We start from the raw sequence: 21,073 nt of genomic DNA, 5'->3' as shown, positions 1-21,073 counted from the left end.
ATAAATAAAATAAATTAAATAAATTAAATAAATTAAATAAATTAAATAAAATAAATAACTTCTCTCGCTGACTTCTCTCCTCTGACAGGACAATAAAACATGGTCCACAGTTCTTCTTCACAAGACTCACACTTTCCATTGTTGTTTTTCCAATCACATAGAGGGAACTGTTAAGACCAGTGTGGCCATTCCTTAGTCTTGTTAGAATCATCTCTTCTTTTCTATTTCCTCCACTAAAACCTGCACTCCCAACCAATGGTTCATTTTTTTAAAGATAACTTCCTTTACTCCCTTTATTCCATTCGTTCTGCCATATCTTTTTGATTTGTCCCTTAATCACCACTTTAGCTTCTGACTTACTTATATTTACATTAATGTTATTTCTCCAAAGCCCTTTTTGCTGCTTTATCCACCCTCTCATTGCCATCAACTCCAACATGGGCAGGGACCCACCCTAAATTACTATCACTCTGAATAGTGATTGAAGTATCTCATACAATAAATCCTCTACTTCTGGAGTTGCAAAATTTCAAACTCATTAGCACTGCACATGAGTCTGACGCAATTAGCACTCTCTCTGGCCTGACGTTCTCTACCCACTAAGGCAATAACTATGACCATCATCTCACATGCTAACACAGATAAATCATCACTGAGTCTTTTCCCACACTGCACATTACATTCTGGGATTACTGCTGCTGCTACTGTTCTACCAGTTTTAGGGTCTTTAGATCCATCTGTATAAATCTGTACATAATTGTAGTAATTCCTCCTGATGTATGACTTGAAGATCTTACAGTTTCCTCCACGTTCATCTCTCACCAGTTCAAGGAGGCCACGATCTGTTTCAGGCTGTGGCAGTAACCCAGGAGGAATAGCTGGCAGAACCACAGTTGGAGAATAACTCCTGTGTATCTAAATCACTAGCCTTCTTCTTCACAGCCCAACCAAAGCTCTTTGTTGGACTTTTTTCATGTTCCCATGGCTCAATAGCACTTATTGTTGGATGATTATGTCCTTGTAAACTGACCCAATATGTCATCATGATCTGTATTCTTCTCAACTCCAAAATGTCCCCCATTTCTACCTGCAATGCTGGCACAGATGTAGTTGTAAAGGCCCCACTACATATCCTTAATGCTTGTGTTTCTATTACATGTTCCCAACAAGGTTTTAGACGCCGACCTATATGCCACACAGCCATAGTCTAGAACTGATCTGATCCAACAACATTTACTGAGTATGTACATCATCAAATATTAAATATTCACAGCCACTAATGAAAAGTCTGGCCCAAATGAAATACAGCCTCTTCCTTTTTTATTCTAATTTTAAGATGCAAGTCACGTTTTTCACCACTAGATGTCGCACACATTTTATTATTTGACGTGAGCTTTCATTATTCAATGCATCGCTCAATGTGAGCTGATCAGTGAGGCAGAGAATAATATATTTTAGTTAGTCAGGTGTGTCACTAAGCTGTGATGAAATCACATCGTAAATACTCTTGTCATTGTTACGCATGTCACTATATATTTTTTATTTAATAAAATCATCTCCAAAATATCTGCAATGTAATAATTCAGCATTACATTTCCTTTCCAGCTAAACAGCAACAACTGTTACATGTAGTTATTCTGACAACAATGTCTTTCTGCAATGTGCAGCGTTTTATGACCACACAGCACATGGTTCAGGCTGCAAAACCACATATTTATGGTTAATCATTTTGTAGGTTTTCCGTTTAGTAAAAGTGACTTATTGTACAAAATAAATGTAAACTGCTGAATGTCACGCACCAAAGCAAATGAGGGCACAGCTCAGCCCCTTAAACACACATTTGTGAGTGTTTCCACTGCAGCGGAAATGTTGTGGAGCCTCTCGAATATTCAGCAGCATTTTCTCAACTCCCAGCTGAGCTGTTTCGCATTAGGGTGCAGTGTGCAGAGATTTGGCCTTCAGCTTGAATGCTCACAGCTTCCTCTGGAGACCGAAGAGTTATGAGCCTAATAAAACACTCTCTCTCTCTCTCTCTCCCTCTCCCTCTCTCTCTCTCACAAACACACACCCACACAAACAAAAACCAAACACATTATGTGTATTATAAATGATGAGTAATATTAATGCTGATGTCATTTCCGTTTCATTAACCCGATATATATTAATTGCTAAGATAAAACATTAAATGTGAGGACCTTTTTTAATCTTTATACAACTCTTCCAAAAAAGTAGGCCTAATGTGTGTGTGTGTGTGTGTGTGTGTGTGTGTGTGTGTGTGTGTGTGTGTGTAGTGTGTGTGTGTGTGCGTGCGTGTGTGTGCGTGCGTGCGTGCGTGCGTGCGTGCGTGTGTGTGTGTGTGTGTGTGTGTGTGTGTGTGTGTGTGTGTGTGTAAGTAGTGGCCTGGGACAAATGGATTTGGCAAAGTCACACTAAACAGTAATCACATCATCTTTGATTAAGGCAAGATAATTAACAAATTTACTTGATATGTATCTTATTTTGAAAAGCCGTGCGATTATGAGAAAGCGTGGATGAATTTGTTGATTTGCACACGAGACCCAGACTGTTCGGAGCGCAAGTCTAAAAATACCCGTAGAACTATATCAGCAGGTTTCGTTCTGCAGCAAAAGTGAAAGTGAAATTTGGTTTAATTAAAATCATAGTATAATAAATGAAGCACAGCAGGAAACCTGTGCTATTTTAATATCTTAGTTGTGATCTTAATTATTTCCCCATGGTTTGATTTAACATTGATATTGCCTCCCATTAACTCTTCCCAGTGAGGAAGGTCCCACATTGCCACCATTTGCTGTCTGCTGACTGAACGGAACATGGTTCAAAGACACTTCACTTTGGGGGGTTTAGACCCTTTTATTGGACCGACCGGTCAGTGTGTTGTCTGGCAGAGAAAAGGAGACACCTGCTTGAGGACAAATGTCCACGCCGACGCACGACTCGCTGCTGCTGCTGCTGCTCGGCCTCACATCCACAACCAGGTAAGCCTCCACTTCTGCTGGCTTCTTTTTGCGCAGCTGTCCATCCCGCTGTTCAGTAATTCACGTTCAATCACTGCTGAAAACACGTGTTTGTTTATGTGTTTCTGTCCTTGACTTCCTTTCTGTTTGTTCACATTTCAACGCACTAAATTGTGATACTTGCTGCTCTGCACTTTCACTCAATGGAATGCAACTCATTGCATTTTAATGCACAACACATTTACTTTAAATGGACTAAAAAAAGGAAAACGGTGAGCTATAAAATGTTATTACAAGCATGTGATACATTCTAGAAGCACGCCCTAAACAAGGTCTATTAAGGAAAATAAAGAACCAAATAAAGAAACTAAATAGGTTACATGCTGGTTTTTGACCTATTTACATTTTTTTAATTACTTCCACATTATGTATTTATTTTCAGCGCGCAGAGATGAGAGTTAACTGATGTTAATTTGATAATTAACATGTTTATATGTGGAATTAGGGAAACTATTAGATGCAGGACACTTAAATAACGTTAATGCTGCTGTGGTGTCCTTAGAAACCTCTCACTATCAGCCGTCGAGAGTTTATTTAACATTGTTCTGGTTTCTGTTTCGACATTTCAGGTGTTTTAAAGCCAAACGAGACAACAGTATCAGCACAATATCTTTGGTCTAAATCCGATTTGTTGATCGATTTAGATCCAATACCGAAATGACTTCAGTTCATCATGGCAGCACAGGTCATTTCACTTTAAACTATGAGCTTCGTTCATTATTTCTGTTCTCATATATTGTCGTTTGTGACCCCAATGTTGCCAAACATAAAAGCTCAAAGTTCCCTTAAGATAATTGGTTAGTTTTTTTTCTCTCCTCATAGTATTTATTTAAATAGCAAAAATCTTTTAATTATCCATACATATTAATTATCCAATATAATCCCTATGCACCTTTTAAGGTTTTTATATTGCTTTAGACCAAAGGGCTTTCCAGTTTTAGTTCATTTTTGATGACTCTAAATAGCCACAATGCACATTTTAGGGCTACATCAGTTTGTTCAAAATGACTTAAATGTTCACAGAAGAGTTCTGAATCACTGCAGGTTATAAGTCACATCGTCCAAACGTATGGGATGTCACCAGCAACAAAACCAGCTGAGTATCTGTTGGTGTAAATGCTCACTGCAGTAACTGTTAAATATGCATTGCACAGCCCTCTTGGTCAAAGAAGCATCCGTGAACTCCTGTGTAGTGAGAGAAACTGCCCAAACACGTAACCTGTGACAAAGACTGTCTCAAGTGTAGCTGCCCACCTGCAGAGACACCTGCTGAGAAAACAAAACGTCAGCACAGCTCATGTATCACGGCAGGTTGTGAAATAGTCACGAAATGCAATCTATTGGTTTTCGTGAACATTGAAAAATAAATGTTCTCGTATTTTTGTGTCACTCTGGATGAAAAATGATGGTAATTGAAAGTCAATTAAGATCTTTATTCCTGGTGGAGACACACATTTAATGCATCCACGTGACCAAGCAACAGTCTCAGCAAGAGACAAAGTATTTAATATCCAAAAAGACCCCTCATGGTGGGTGTGAGGGGAAGTGGATGAGTCTAACAAACACAGACACCATGTTGTGGTTTTTATGGTTGTGGTTTTGTTGCCTAAACCTAACATTTGTGACAGTTTTCCTAAACCTAATTATGTAGTTTTGTTGCCTCAACCTAACTTTCAGTTTTTAACATAATGTCTTCCCAAAAAAGAAAAGTTACACACAAACCAATAGATTGTATTTCATACGTTATTTCACGAACTGCCGTGAGACTGTGTTGGCGATATTAGCAAATAAGAATTATTGGCATTTTCCACAGCAGACACATGGGCGTTATTAACACCATTAACGATGACTCCATTCTTAATCGTCCCAGTAAACCATGAAAGTGTGAAAGTGCGAGAGACAAGAAACTAAAGCAGGACCCTGAAAACTGAAGCCACCGGATGAAATTCAGCCATTTTATTCTTTACACCTGTGCTTCTTGTATTTGAACTGTGGATTGTCAAAATGTCTTCTATGAAAAATGTTCCTCTTCTTATTCATACATATATCTTAACTATAATTCAAAACTAACATACATGCTGACAATTAGCATTATATTTCATGACAGTGGTGTGAACAAATTAAAAAAAAGCCACTCTCAGGCCGTGATTTACATCTCCTACATTCTTCAGGGCCTTTTCTTCGTTTGTCCCTGTAAAATCGTTTGTCCCTGTTGTCCTTCATTAAGATATTTTACGGCGTCTACTTTCTGAAGCCAGCAGCTTGCTTCCTCAGCACACAGCCTTTTATTTATATTTATTTAACCTTCATTCAGTCCTCACTATCGAGTACCTGGTGCTCCTTTTAATGTAGCTGCTTTGTGTGTTGTTGTATTTATGTACATGTGTTTTAATGTCTGGATGTGATATGTTTTAAAGTACCTTTTTTTAAGAGCCCATCTGGAACATGCAAAGAAAGGAGTATTTTTTCTGCCTTTTGCACTCAAAAAAATAGACGATAAAGTGTTTTCTGTTTTCTATTCTTTCGACAGTCACGCTGACAGAGTCAGCCAGACGCCTGTAGCGGTCCCTCTGTCTTCTGTCTCCAGAGCCAAATGAAGTAATGAACCTGAGTGGAGACGTCCACGGGCAATAGACGACAAAATGGAGAGGAGAGAGAGCACGATTTTGGTTTTGACCTGTTTTCAGGTTTTGGTGTCAGGTCTGGGTTCATAGACTGAGGTTGTTGTTTGGCCCTTTTGCCATTCTTCTGTTTTCCTGGATTGTAAATTCAAATCTTGTTTATAAAAACTTTTTTTGTGGCATCAAATGGTCCTTACTTGAGCTTATGTGAATGTGCGTGTTAAGATTGAGAATGCATCTATACTCAGCAGCACTTTGATGTGATCAGCTGAGTGTCAGAATCCAACCTATATGCTCATATACAGTAAAAACCAGAACATCTCAAGAAAAGAACATAAGTCACTGTGGGCGTTTAAGCTTTAGCGACCTCTCTTCAGAACAACACACTGATGTGTGTCAGTGAGATGTCCTCATGACGAGTGAATGCATAAAATAGGAAACGTCTTTTGAGACACATACATTTACTGAGCAATAACTGGGAAAACCCCGACACATTACAAGGGTTTCCTTTACAGAGCTCTTACTTCATAAGGACATGACACGACTGCTCGACTAATACTCTTTAACTGCTGCCAACCACTGGTTTACTTCTAAAACAACTACTCTTACTAGGCAGGAATTATCGATGGAGGGTGATGGGTCACCAGTTAACTTACTGCTGTTAATGTATCTGCTGCTACTGTTACTATACAATTAACCACTATTGCTTACTTTGCAAACAAGATATATTGAAGATATTTCCCTTGATATATTTTCATTAACCAGATTTATGTGAGACTAAAGTCTGAAGTTGCAGAGTTGGAAAGCTTCAGAATAGTTAGTGAGGCGTTGCATATATTAAAAGGAAAATGAACAATAAGTTGTTGCTTATCATGATGCAAAAGCCCACCAATAAAGTAAAAACGTATTAACTTTAAGAAGAAAAAAAATCTGTTAGAGTTGAAGTGATAATATAGTTTGCAAAATACTGAGCTGATAATGTAAATGCATATTGGTTTAGTAAGTTTTAAAATCAAAATTTTAGGATGAAAATCCTTTTAATGTTTAGGCAAATGCACAAATTTAAAAGATGTTCAACACTGTCATAAAACACAACTGTCTGCAAAATGTCCGATTTATTGAACCTTAAAAATCTTGTGAGTAAAATTAACATTTTCCCTTCAAAGACATGATTTGATGCTAGATACTGTACCTCAATGTTATTGTTAACAACACTGTAGAATACCTGACTTTATCCTTTAAATTAGGGATTGATGCTTCACATATGTGCAATAATGTGTAGCCAATCACTCAATCTGATTATATTGTATTGTTTTTTTCTTTTACTGTATACTTGCTTTGTTTGTTTGTTTTCTCCTACTGATGTCTCTTGTTGCACTATCCACTGTGCTGCTGTAATCTTGCAAATATCCCCACTGTGGACAAATAAAAGATCTAGGATAAGATCTTATCTTCACTAATCAGCATCCTCGTTTAATGTGAATGCTTCTTTTGTCTCAGTCTGGACCTCATGAGACAGGATGTGGATAAAAGAAAAACATGTAAAGGGCTCTAAAGTAAGCCTCCTAAAGGTCCAAAATGAGCTTTGAAGTACAGCTACTAAGACTTGTCTGTGCTCCTTATTCGAAGAAAACTTGCTCTAAACATCGGGGTGTGGTTTTACAAGTTGAATAATATCCAAGAGGTCTCATGACAATGAGTGCATGCCAAAGCAGATCCAGTTTGGGGCAGGCTCAAGGTCAAAGACTATGTTTTCCTCACTTTGCAGAAGGGTATTGAGAGGGTATATGGTTCCAGTGGGAGGGAATGAAGATATGTGGAAAAAGGCTTTTTTATTTTTAACAATATTCCAGTTTCTTTGTTTTAACCTACAGGGCTTGGGTCACGATGCAGATATATTAATTGATTATAATTACAGAGTTGAAACAACTAATTTGCCCCCATGTGGATTAAGAGAAGGGGGTATACATTATTACCCTGTTCATATCTGTAGGTTTTGTTACTTCTCAGGCCAAACCACACCCTGTTAGAGTTTTTTCAAGTATTTTAAATTGTCCATGTATTTACCAAGCTGCACCTATCCGTCACAGTCGGACTTTGGCTCCATCACTTCGCCGTTTTTAACGGAGAGCGGCGCCGCTCTGCTGGACCAGAGCACCGCGTCGGCGAGACGACTGTCCGATTGCCGGGGCTGCTGTCACCACGAGCCGCGGCAGCAGTATCCTCCTCCGTGGAAATGGGCTCTCCACCGGGCGGAGCATCCCATCACCTCTCCGCCGCCGTCCTGCGTCCGTTTGCCGGGGGATGCCGTTCCTCACGAGTACCGGGGACTACGATCCTCGCCTGAGACGATGCTCAACACTGGTCAAGACTTTCTGTACGGTGGAGCTGTTTACGGCGCCTCCGGTTTTCACGCACCGGCGTTTGCCGGAGACCCGCGGGGTTTCCCCGGGGGATACGCGGCGTTCAATCCGAACTCAGAGCTCCTCTTCCCAGCAGGACGTAATACAGTCCTTCCGCCGGTTTCTGACCAGTTTTTCGAGGAGAGAGTGGACCCGAGAGCGAAGATTACACCCGGGAGCCAACGGCAGAAAGAGACGAATCGGGCCCCGCGGACGAGCTGTCACACCGGGGGGAGCAGCAAGGTGAGGGCGGGGTCAGAGTCACCACAGGCCGGGAAGGAGGAGGATGCGCCGTCATCCAGCGGCAGTGGAGGAGACTATTCCCCGCGTAAGTGGAAGTCATAAAAGGCTATGATTTGAAGAATAAAAATAGAGAGAAAGTATTATTCCTAACTGAAATTTTTGAAATTTTTGAAAACCCCCACGTGCGATCACTTATGCAGACAGGGCCACGAGAGATGTGTCGGCCTTCAACTGAATAGATTTGATATCATAGGTGTTTCAATAACATCATAATGATGCATATATAGGTATTATTTATTTATCTTCCAACAACCACCTCCATGTTCTTTAACATAACTCTTTTTGGCTAAACTGAATGAAAATATTGGCAAGAACCGGAAAAGGCCCAAACATGCAGCCAAGAAGAGCCTTTTATTTATTGACATTTTGTCAGAAAATAGACTATTAGTTAACCTTTATATTTATGTGTTTGTTTATTTGTTGTGTAGGTTGATATTATGTGTTTACTCAGTATAATATTAGACCAGGTTCTTCTTTTCAAAATAAAGCTATATGGTACTAAATGTATTAACAATAACACAAAAAATGGAACCTATACTTTTATATTCTACTTTCTTTTTAGGCTACATTTCTAACACCTGAATGTATTTAATGGGCCAATATAACACTGTAATCAAATATAGACGGTTGAATGTTTATACGTTGAAATACGTATTTTTCATGTGAACTATTATTTTAAATTTGCCTATAAATGTGATTATTTATCTATTTCCATCAATACAATTTGTTAATATTTAATATTCTCTCCATTTGTTGGCACCTCCAGCTGAAGGTTGTTGGTTGTTGAAAACAGTCACGTGGGCTACTAACCGCACGTGGGCCTAAATTTGCGTGACTAACACACTTGCAGATCTACAAACGCAAACAACGGAATTTGTCATGAGAGCTTTAATTCTAGACTTCATTAAAACAATATTAAGTTCATGTTAACTTCTTGAACTCACTGTTTTGACTTAGACCTTGACATTCACCTTTAATTAAAAATGTAAAGTCATTTCTGCACAATAGTGTTGAATTACATTAGTAATGTTCCAGAAACACTCTAAAATTAGATTACAATTCTTTAGTATTTTTGGTTTTCCTAACTGCTTCAACTCTACGGTCATATTTCTTTGTAAGCCCTTTTCCTCTATATCATTCTCCCTCTCTCTCCCTCTCTCTCCCTCTCTCTCCAGCAGAGCCCCTTGTCAGGAGGAAGAAGCGATGTCCTTACTCCAAGCAGCAGATCAGAGAGCTGGAGAGAGAGTTTCTATTCAACGTCTACATCAACAAGGGCAGACGCGTGCAGCTGTCCAGCCTTCTGCGTCTGACAGAGCGGTGCGTGCATGTTGCAGTATTTCTTTAATTCTGATTTATTTTAGTCTGTTCTGATTCACTGACTTACATTTGATAGATCTGCTGGGCCGAGGGCCACAACTCAATATCTTTGGGTTTTGGACTGTTCATCACACATTTCAAGATGTCTGAGAAGTTTAGATCACGATCTGACCATAAAATCAAGAAAATATTTGGCAGATTAATTGATATCAATCCAAAAAAAAATGATGTGATGATCATCATGCAATTACACTCCCTATGAATATTCTGCTAAAATACCCACAAATACATCAAACCTGTTTCTGTCCCTTTGCTGATCCAGACAGGTGAAAATCTGGTTCCAGAACAGAAGAATTAAAGAGAAGAAGCTGAAAAGTGAGAGACTGGTGTACCACGCAGGATATCACTTGTTCTGATGGACAGAGGAGGGAGAAAGAAGTAAGAGAGAGTTTTTCTGTTAAGGCCATGCATCGTGTGTGACAGCTCTGCATTATTCCAACCATGAGGAGACAGCTGAATAGGAAATCACCATGAAAATGCCCCATTGATTACTAACATTAAGACAATTGTTTTTTGTATTTCAAGTTTTCTGAAAATGTTAAATGTGCAAATGATCCCTTATTTTATAAAACATGCTCATTTGCATCCATTTGAGAAAGCCAAGTTCCAAATTCTTATTTCATTTTGTTGACATATGAGAGTCAAAGGTTTGAGAGAGGGAGTTTTGGATATCTCTTTGTATCCCTCAATAAATCAGAAAATACTGTCAGCAGCCATTAAAAATCCATTTTGGCCATGTTTTAGTAATATAACTTGTATAAATGAGTCTGTGAGTGATGTGTGAACAAACCCCTCTGTGTTAACCTTCAGCACATAGAGAGGAATGAACGTGTAAAGTTTGGTGTATATAAGAGCTGCTGAAGTGGAGATTTATCATCAGAGTCTGAGAACAAACTCATTCAGAGAAAACGTCCTTTAAAGAGACGTTTAGCTCCATTACAGACATTTAGAGACTCTACAGGTGAAGAGGGTCAACACATGAACTCATAGATATCACCATGAAGCTTCACCACTTCATCACTCACATTAAGACAAATATTCTTGTTTTACAAGTTTTCTGAAATGTGATGTTTAAATATGCAAATGACTAGCTTTTGACTAACTTTTGGTGAATTTAGGAGACATCTACAGACGCAAACAGTCGTAAAGTAAACCCCCTTAATGTGTATTTTGGATGTTTTCTTTCCACTAGTCTTAAAGATCACATGTAATGGAATCAAAATGACCCCAAATCTCAAAATGAACCAGTGTGTAACAAAAGAATGAACAATGTTTTGGCCTTAGTGTCTCGCCTTAAAATAGTAAAAAAAAAAGTAAAATAAAAAATAAATAAAAATAAATAAAATAAATATATAAATCCAGTTCCTTCCTGAGTTTTTCTAGAGCACAAACACATCCAGAGCCGCCTTTCTACAGTCACGTGTGTTATTGTGAAGAAATGAACCTTCTCTCTGCCGGTCGGTCCTTCCTGTCCTTTAAAACACGAGGACATACATTCTTTATCATTTTCCTTCAATAAAACAACAAAAAACTTAACATCAGGAAACCCCAAATACGGCTGGAGCTCGTCTGTGGATTTCACATTTCTGATTGTTGTGTGTTTTAATGTTGACCTGCTGACAGTCTAATATGTGTTATATTAGGTATCTTTCTATCTGTATTGATTTCTGAATTATAAATCCTCTTAATGTCCACGCGAATTTGTTTATGATTAAAAGGTAAATAATGACAATATACTTATTCCTAAAAAAAAAATTGAATTAACATATAAATATAATCATTTTATGCAAGCGAAGACAATCTAAATTCATCATTCTCATACCGGCTTCATATTGTTCATATTGCGTCTGTGACTGCATGAAGAAAGCAATATGCGTTCAATCATGTTCTGTTGAGTTAAATGTGACAAAGACAATCAACGAGCCTGATCTTCTACTTGTGTTCCAAGTATGTTTCCATGCAACATCCTTTACTGCAACATTTGGATGTCATTATATTCATGTTTTATATATCAATGCATGTACACTTGAAGACAATGGAATAAAAAATGCTTGCTACAACATCTCGATAAGAGGAACTGTTTGTTGCTTGTTTTGAAAAACGCTTTGAGGGACTTTTTCCAGGAGTGTGATCCTTGATTTCATGTGAAGTTTTATGATGTGATGCATTTCTAATTTAAAAAAGGTAAATCAATGCGGCATTTAGAGGTTGGATTTAGTCTGATTGTGAATTATAAACACCACCTCTTACACAAACCAGTCGACGCTTTTCAAAGTTGCTCTGTAAAATAAAATGTCTTATGAAATCAGAGAACAGCTACACAAACTATTAGTGATTTTAAATGCTACAGTGTTAAACCATTCACAGGATGTTGTCTGAATGTCTTTTATACAGCAATAAAATCAACATGTGTGATCACTTCTGCACCAAGAAAAGCATTCCCAGAAGCTCAATTAAATTAGGCTCTCATTTAAGTTGGACGATGCCCTGAATCGTAAACACAAACAACTAAAAAGCAGATTATTCAGCAGGTAATTGCTGCCCAAGGTCCCATTGATGTAAAGTTTGAGTGAAACTATCAAATAAAACTGGTGAAAGTAGTAAATAGCGTCTTTGGTTGTGCATTTCTGGACCCAGACAGCGGAAACGCACAGTGAGTCCAAGGCTGCAGATGAACCTTGAACCGCAAAACAACCACAACACACCACACCGTCACAACCACCACTTCCTCCACTTACAGGCTTTTTATTGGGGCAATACAGACCGTCTGCTGTCCCTCTCATTCTCTCTTTGTCTCACACATTCACTCAGTCTGTGTGAGAGCGCGGCTGTGTGTGTGTGTGTGTGTGTGTGTGTGTGTGATGTACAAAAGAAAGACAAGGAGATGAAAGGAGAGATTGTGTTTGGGTTTATTGTAGGTCATTGGTTGAATGCCTTTAGTTCAAACTACTTTTTATTTTGATTTAACCAACACAGACATGCTTCAAACTGATTTATTGATATTCTTATTATTGCCAAGCATGGCGCTGTTACAATCTTAAAGAAATGGATAGTGTAATGTCAGTAATCACAGACAACTGAAAGTAGGCCTGGAAACAGAACTCGTAGTTTAAGCACAACCAGTTATTCTAGTGCAAAAAGTAGTAGGAGTATCTGTAGAGGCGTCATCAGTAGTAATACTATATGTAGCAGGAGAAGTGGTATTTTAGCTACATTCTTGTTGGAAAGAGAAGAAGAGGCAGTAGCATATCGCAGTAGTTGTATTGAGATTTGTAGCAGTAGTTATATTCCTGCCAGCTGAAATAAACAGTTGGTACCACGAACAGAAGTTGTTGTTGCAATAATAACAACGCTGGTTGATGAAGCACATTTCATTCCAGATGGAGGAGAAATATGTTGCACAATGCGTTAGCAAACACGGACGATTCAGCCACCGACACCGAGATAAAACATTATAAGTAAGCTCAAATTAAAACAGATACATACATGATACACATATATATTGAATATATATACACATATATACACACACATATATATATACACACACATATATCTATATAGATATATATAGATAGTGATAGAAAGATAGAGACAGGCAGGCAGACAGACAGACAGGCAGACAGAGAGAGACAGGCAGACAGAATACAGGCAGACAGACACACAGAGAGAGAGAGAGAGAGAGAGAGAGAGAGAGAGAGAGAGAGAGAGAGAGAGAGAGCGAGAGACAGACAGGCAGGCAGACAGACAGACAGGCAGACAGAGAGAGACAGGCAGACAGAATACAGGCAGACAGACACAGAGAGAGAGAGAGAGAGAGAGAGAGAGAGAGAGAGAGAGAGAGAGAGAGAGAGAGAGAGAGAGAGAGAGAGAGAGAGAGCGAGAGACAGACAGGCAGGCAGGCAGAAGGACAGACAGGCAGGCAGGCAGGCAGACACCTCTTCCACCAGAGTAGCTTTGATGTTACTGCCATCTAGAGGAATGTATTGCAGTAATGTCACTCTGGCCTCAATCCTCAAAGGTCCAGCTAAATGAAATTATAAGCACTGATTCATGTGTTTCTTCATTGTATTACTGGGACCAGTTGACAGGGCTTATACTGATTACTAAATAATAATAAAAAGGATGTAAAGTACCCGCCTGTTGAAGTATCTTATCTTGCATTATACAGTTTAGGACTCCCTCCGGTTTGCACACAGTTTAAACTCATCCAGCCAGCAGATGGCGCTACAGGTGCACAAGAGACAGCGATCAAGGTCTATGTTAGAACATGTTGCAGCAGTTCCTTTTGTGTCTCTAAACCACGCCCCCACACTGATAATCTAATTTTATAATATGTAGATCTTGAATTGTTCATAACCACTGGTTCATTTGAAAAAAATAAAATATATACATCTATATATAGATACATATAGATATCTATATATCTATATGTATATACTATATGTGTCTTTATAAATGTCAATTATGTATAGGAGAGAAAAACAGCCCTGATTTCACCTTAATGAAGATGCATTTTTTTAAATAATCCAACGGGTTGTTAAATGGCTTATTTATCTTAAAACTTATGTCATCCTTCAGTTTTTATTAAAAAGTATAACTCGCCAAAATTGGAGTGGAACAAAATATCCAAAGAAAAAAAATAGCCGAACCAACTCATATATAAAAATATATATAACATCCATGCAGCTTTGCAAAGCTGCCAAACATAATTGTTGAATTAGGCTAATGAGTGGGCTGTTAGAGAGTAAGTAAGTAAGTAAATAAGTAAATAAATAAATAAATAACAGCTTTAAAAGAATCAGATAACAGGTTGCAGAAACAAGATCCAATTAAAGGCAGCAATTAAAAGAAAGCTCACCTTGCGCCGCCAAAATTCGACGATGATTTTGCAAGAAATTCACAATATTTTCAGCGTAATATCAAGATCAAGATATACTCCAGGCAGAAAAAGCAACCTGTCCTCTGAATCTCAATCCCGTTACTTTGATGCCACAAAAACGTGATTTTGTCACTAATTAAAAGCTTTGATTTTGCATTAAGAAAGTGGTTTGGCAGAAGCACCTACTAAAGCGTAATACCACACACACACACACACACACACACACACACACACACACACACACACACACACACACACACACACTTCAGACAGGCTTGTAAAGGACTCCCTGCTACTTTTTATTCGACTTGTAAAACGGTGTTTCAAATACAGAGATTTAAAAAGCTTGGCCTATGTGTGCTACATTCAGGCCCGTCTGGCAGGCAGGCTAGAGGGCCTATTATCACGTTTCTGAGCACAAAAGAATGCTAAGATTTATTTCCTATGCTGGGTAAATACAGTCTAACCATGTGACCCGCGGTGTAACCAATGGGCAGCCGAGACGAAGGTATGGGCAAGGAAAAAAAAAATACTACCATTTTAGGGGAGGATGTAAGCCACTATACCGGCCCCATCTAACGTTTTACAGTCGCACTTAAGTGTCTTTTTATTGAAATCATAAAATAAACATGTCGCTAACGAATTATTATTCCATGATGGGGCTCCAGACTGAGGAGCCGTACGGGGCACATTTCATCCCGGGAGGCTTGCAGGGTTCGACGGCCGGCTGCACGAAGCCAGCCCGGAGAGCGGAGGAGGAGGAGGAGGAGGGGACCCCCGGCTCACACATACCGGATTTTTCGCATTTTTCCAACAAACAAGCGAGCTTAAACGGCTTTTCTCCCTGGGTGAACACCTCGACTTCCCCTTCGCCCTCCTCTCCGCAGCTGCAGTCCACCCCCGGCGCCTCCATCCCCGGCCTTTTTCACCCACACCACCTCCTGAGCCACCAACACCACCACCACCACCACCACCACCCATACTACGGCCCGCAGACGCAGACCCATGCCGAGCACCTCGCACCTTCCGCGGTCGCTTCCGACAGCAGGTTCGTCCGCTGCTGGGAGGGGGCGACCCCCACCTCGGAGACCTCGCTGTCACACGCCTCGGCCGGGTTTCCCGGGTGTGTCCCGGCTCAGGGTGACCTCTCCGATCCGAGCACGAGGTACGAGGCGGTCAAACCCGAGAGTTCGCCTCCGCCACCGCCGCCTTCGCGCGACAGCCCCGCGGATTCCAGCTTCGCCAGCCCGACCGAGGTGGTCCTCGAGCGGCTCGGGACCGTGGAGGAGCTGGGAAGGAAGCCGGAGCCCAAAAAGGAGGACGAGGAGAGAAAAACAAAGATTGACCCGGGTAAAGACAGATACAAGCTACCAACCTCAGGAATGTTTATTAGCGTTTAAGAGGTGGCGGTACACAGGTGTGTGTGTGTGTGTGTGTGTGTGTGTGTGTGTGTTGTTGTGCGAGTGTGTGTGACAGAGAGCGAGAATGTGGCCTAAGTAAGTAAGTGTGTGTGACTTTTATAGCCCTATAAATGTCTTGTAAACGGTCAAATATAAAACTTTATTGTCCATTAAAATAATGAAGGTGCTATTGCTCTTATTTAACAATTTGTCACCAAAGAGAAAAACAGGTAAAGCTTCCGCTGCATTTCTCTCTTCAGATTTTGGAAGTAGAATCATGAGTTATTCTATTTTTCTTGCAATTCATGCACGAGCTTATTTAAAAAATAAAAATAAATATATACACAAGTATACTTTAGACTGTATGGTGTACGAGCATGTCTATCCAAAACGACCTTAATAATGTAAAAGGCCTTTACTGTTTAGCTTGCACGCTTCATAATGCAGCACGCCTCAACCACAAAGAAATAGTTTTGTAATAATAAGGATATTTTGTTTACTTAAGATGCACAAAAGTATTTAAAAAAAGCTTGAATTAAGATAAACTAAAGTGACAAAGGAACACAAAAAAAAACTTGTCGTTGGGCTAAATAAAATGTCTGGGCCAATAATAACAACAATAATAACAATAATAATAATAATAACAATGATAATAACAATAATAATAATAACAATGATACATTGTATTAGATTTTTTCAAAAAATCTTTGCAAAGTTTTATTCCTGGCATTGCCTTGTAACTTTCTGTACATATAGGCTGTTAGTTTATTGTTAAAATTGAATATGAACTTCCACTAGCTTGTCAGAAAATTAGGTTTAAAGCATTTGAATCTAAGAGTTCTACTTGTTGGTAAATAAAAGTTTTCAGGACATGTGTCGAACAGAGTGAGCAAAGATGTCCTCAGTGAGGTGTGAGTGTACGGCTGGCAACCCAAAGCCCAAATACTTGTTGCTCTGTGGCTGTCTGTCCGTCTAATAGTTTTCACAGCTCTGTCTGCTGCCTCTACTTTTCTTTTTAAGTGGCCAGTAAATTATTTCAGATCAGTCAAAAGGTTCAAATACCGTTCACCCACTGCAGTTTAACTGAGTTTGGCTTTCTGACCAAACTCACGCAGAGATTTACACTTTATTGGGTACTCTTGCTGTTTTTATTGCTGCTGTCCTCCCAACAGACATTTTCATCTTTAAAAAGGTTTACAGCTACATCACAAACCACAAATACATTTTTACATAACGACACATTATGGTAAATTATTAAAATGAAGGAAAGGTAAAATGAAGACATAAACAAGCCTGATGCTAGTAAAACTGTTGTAGCTTTGCTAAAAAGGACTAACAGTTTAAAAAAGGAAAACAATCAAACAGTCTGTATTTATGGAGCTGTGTTTGAACAAGTGGGATTGTTTCTTTTTCTAATGAGCCAAAAGTTGGCGGCTCATAAAATTTGTTCCTGTGAATATTTTTTCTTCTTCTGATTTTTATGTCAGTCTTTGAACTCCACACACACACACACACACACACACACACACACACACACACACACACACACACACACACACACACACACACACACACACACACACACACACACACACACACACACACACACAAGCAGCAGCAGCTGGCATGCGGTTAAAAGTAAAAACATCTACGCCACCCTGTGTCTTCTTCTGCAGAAAACCCAGCAGCTAGTTGGATGTACGCCAAGTCCACCCGGAAGAAAAGGTGTCCGTACACCAAACACCAGACCCTGGAGCTGGAGAAGGAGTTCCTCTTCAACATGTACCTGACCAGGGACCGGCGCCTGGAGGTGGCGGGACTCTTAAATTTAACAGAGAGACAGGTCAAGATCTGGTTCCAGAACAGACGGATGAAGATGAAGAAGCTGATGATCAGAGAGAGGAGGGGTGTGAATGAATGATGGATTTTGTTCTCTCTCTCTCTCTCTCTCTCTCTCTCTCTCCAGGATATAGGTGAGGATGTGGTGAGATTATAGCTGATAAAAGAAAACGCAGTGCACCAAGATGCCCCAACATCTTTTAACACCAGCTGGCACGAGCAGCTGTTACTAAGCAACGGCTTGTGAAGCCAACATGGCTGCCCTTGGAAAACTGCAGTGAGGGAGGCGGGTGGTGGTGGGGCGGGGGGGACCAGGATGTGTTGTAACACAAAATATTCCTCAGAATACAACGTTCAAATTTACAGAAAGACCCATAAATTGATATATAAAAAACCATAGTTGATATCAAAGAGTTTGCTGTTTTTACGACGCATCTGTTTTTGTTGAGGCTGTATATCTCACATGTCCCAAAAAAACACTTGACACATACTTGACTCCACAGAAATGGTCTGTGCTTTCTGCCAGAGCACGGATATCGTTTTATGATTTAATGCTGAAACTTTTGTCCTCATAAAAAGTGCTTTTCGGTGTGCCAGACGTGACTGTGTCTGCTGTGACCTGCAATAGTGTTTATTTTGAATTAACGTAAAGGAAAAACACTTCTGGGAAGAGAAACCTAAAAACCTAAGTATTTTAAAATCAAGAACAGATTCACCTTTGACTTAAAGCTGACCTTCATGTTCAGTGTTATTTTAGGACACAACGCAGGACTTCCTGTCAATGTGCTGCTGGTTCACACAACACACTGCTTTTCATTATACATACATCACATTATATCGTGAAATACATGAAAATAACATCACACGTGTGAGAACCACATGAAATCATTACGTGTGAACTGTTTGGTGGAATGTAACTAAGTACATTTACTCAAGTACTGTGTACTTAAGTACAAATCTGAGGTATTGTGCTTTACTTGAGTATTTTCATTTTGGGCTACTTCTACTCTGCTACATTTCAGAGGAAAGTATTGTACTTTCTACATGTATTTTAACATTTTAGTTACTTTGCTAATTTAGATGATATAAGTAAACCAATAGGTGTTAATATATTATTATTTGTACAGGTTAATATACCCAGCAGTATACAAAGTAATCAAAATGAGCTCTTCCTTTACCAGCTGTGACATTAAGGTGATGAAATATAAGAAATATTGATGCTAACACTTTTACTGAAGTATGATTTTGAATGCAGAATTGTTACTTGAATCTGAGTATTTTTACTTTGTAGTATTGCTACTTTTCCTTGTGTCTTTCCAACACAGTCTCACAGCAGTTCGGTTTCGTGTACAGGAACACACGTTTTCTTTTTCCATGTCGCTCGCCAGAACTTCTTGTTCGGGGAGGACATTACGCTACAAAACGAAAGTTCAGTTTAGGCAACAAAACCCACTTATTTAGGTTCAGGGAACACATCAAGGTTAGGCTTAATATACGTACGTATAGTTAAGTTCAGGCAACAAAAAACACTTAGCTAGGTTTACAAAGGCGTCGCACAATGGTCACGTGGTTACAGTCCTGTGTTTGTTTGACCCGTTCACCATCAGTGGTCGTTCTCAATATACTGCGCCACTAGCTGCATGCAATTAATAAAAACATATTCTAATTTACTTTCCATTGGCATTGTCTTCGTGCTGAGCGTCACGAAAAAAAACAACCTTTTGGATTATTACTCAGCTTGTAATTTTAATACAGAAACATTTTAACTAAATAAACAAAAAGGCTAATTATGAATTAGATACAATAAAAACCACTGCCTGCACACAGATAACCACTGTGTTTGCTCCTGATGGGAGCAAGTCTCTGTGTTACAACCAATCCGTCTCCCCGAAAAATAGTCGTCCAGAGGGAATGTTTAACCTTTGGTTCATCAATGAGCTTCCTTGTTTCTTTGTTTTTATAAACTGTGCATGTATATCGCCTTAATGGGCCTATTTGTTGTTATTGTTGTTGCTGTGTTGTTGCTATATGTATATCTGTTGTTAATGTCTATGTTGCTCTACACACACACACACACACACACACACACACACACACACACACACACACACACACACACACACACACACACAGTCATGCTCTGGTGTGACACCAGTCTGATGGACATTTCTCTTTGTCAGGACACACACATGGACGTTTTACACACAGAAACAACGCACAACCTTCAGTTTTGAATGTACGACAACATCAAGTCAAGTTATTATAGGAATATTATGGGATATAAGTATTTTAGATGTGTTTTTTTGGTTTGTTTTTCACGAGGATGAGACGGACTCAATCAGAACACATTCTCTCTGGGAGAAAAGGAAAAACACGACAGGCTATGTTAGCCTACAGCGGCGGTGACACGAGCGCCTCATCTGCTCTCACTTAGGCCGAGTGTGCTGCTCGCGAGGATTTGCTTCAGTGGAATAAAAGTCGGATGACATCATCGTTGTTTAATGAAGCGCTTTCTCTGTTTTTATTCTTCTCCTGATGTGAACGTGTGGATTGATCATCTGGGCCACATCGGGTTTAAGGTTTTATTCATATTTACATGAATACTTTAGTTATGTAGTTGTAGATTTATCCGTGATGTTTATTCAGGTACCTGTTCAGAATTACGTGAAAATAGCAGCCGACTACTACTAAAAGTAATAATAATAATACATATTCAGTTAGATTATCAGAGCTGTAATACAATTATAGTTGAATTGGTAATTGCAATTTTTGTATTATATATTTCATGTGAAATGGACCAACATAAAATACTACAACTACTACTATTAATGATAATAACAATAGTAATCATACTACATTATATATATATATTATAATATATAGATACTACTACTACTATACTATTAATATGAATAACAATAGTAATCATACTACATTATATTATATATATATTATAATATATATTATGTTTTGTAGCCAATCATTTGGTTTGATTATCATAAAATGAGGCTAAAGTTGTAATGTTATTTATCTTTTTTGTCTCAAATGTTTATATTTTGTATAAAATTGAAAACACACAAAATACTACTACAACTACTACCAATACTACCACTATTACTACATATTATTTTGCAGCCAATCGTTTGATTATAGAATAAAATATAAATATAAAATATTGTATATAGTATATTGTAATGTTTTGTTTAATAAAATG

At 38.9% G+C, this 21,073-nt stretch overlaps 2 protein-coding genes across 2 annotated transcripts; both read left to right on the top strand.

The window, feature by feature from the left end:
* Positions 1-7,713: 7,713 nt before the first annotated feature.
* On the top strand, positions 7,714-10,094 carry LOC306702753 (homeobox protein Hox-D11b-like; the record flags this gene model as incomplete). Its single annotated transcript, XM_079168425.1, has 3 exons — positions 7,714-8,386; positions 9,537-9,678; positions 10,001-10,094. The coding sequence occupies 3 exons, from the start codon at positions 7,714-7,716 to the stop codon at positions 10,092-10,094; spliced, it is 909 nt and encodes a 302-aa protein (XP_079024551.1).
* Positions 10,095-15,249: 5,155 nt separating this feature from the next.
* LOC306703523 (homeobox protein Hox-D9b-like) lies at positions 15,250-17,941 on the top strand (the record flags this gene model as incomplete). The annotated part of the gene is made up of 2 exons (XM_079169521.1): positions 15,250-15,970; positions 17,697-17,941. 2 exons carry the CDS (start codon positions 15,250-15,252, stop codon positions 17,939-17,941), a joined length of 966 nt encoding a protein of 321 aa, XP_079025647.1.
* Between the last annotated feature and the right edge of the window lie 3,132 nt (positions 17,942-21,073).

This window comes from Pholis gunnellus (assembly GCF_910591455.1).
Source record: "Pholis gunnellus genome assembly, chromosome: 11".
In the NCBI taxonomy this organism is placed as follows: domain Eukaryota; kingdom Metazoa; phylum Chordata; class Actinopteri; order Perciformes; family Pholidae; genus Pholis; species Pholis gunnellus.
The sequence above is the reverse complement of the archived record's forward strand: the minus strand, read 5'-3'. Positions and strand labels throughout refer to the sequence as shown.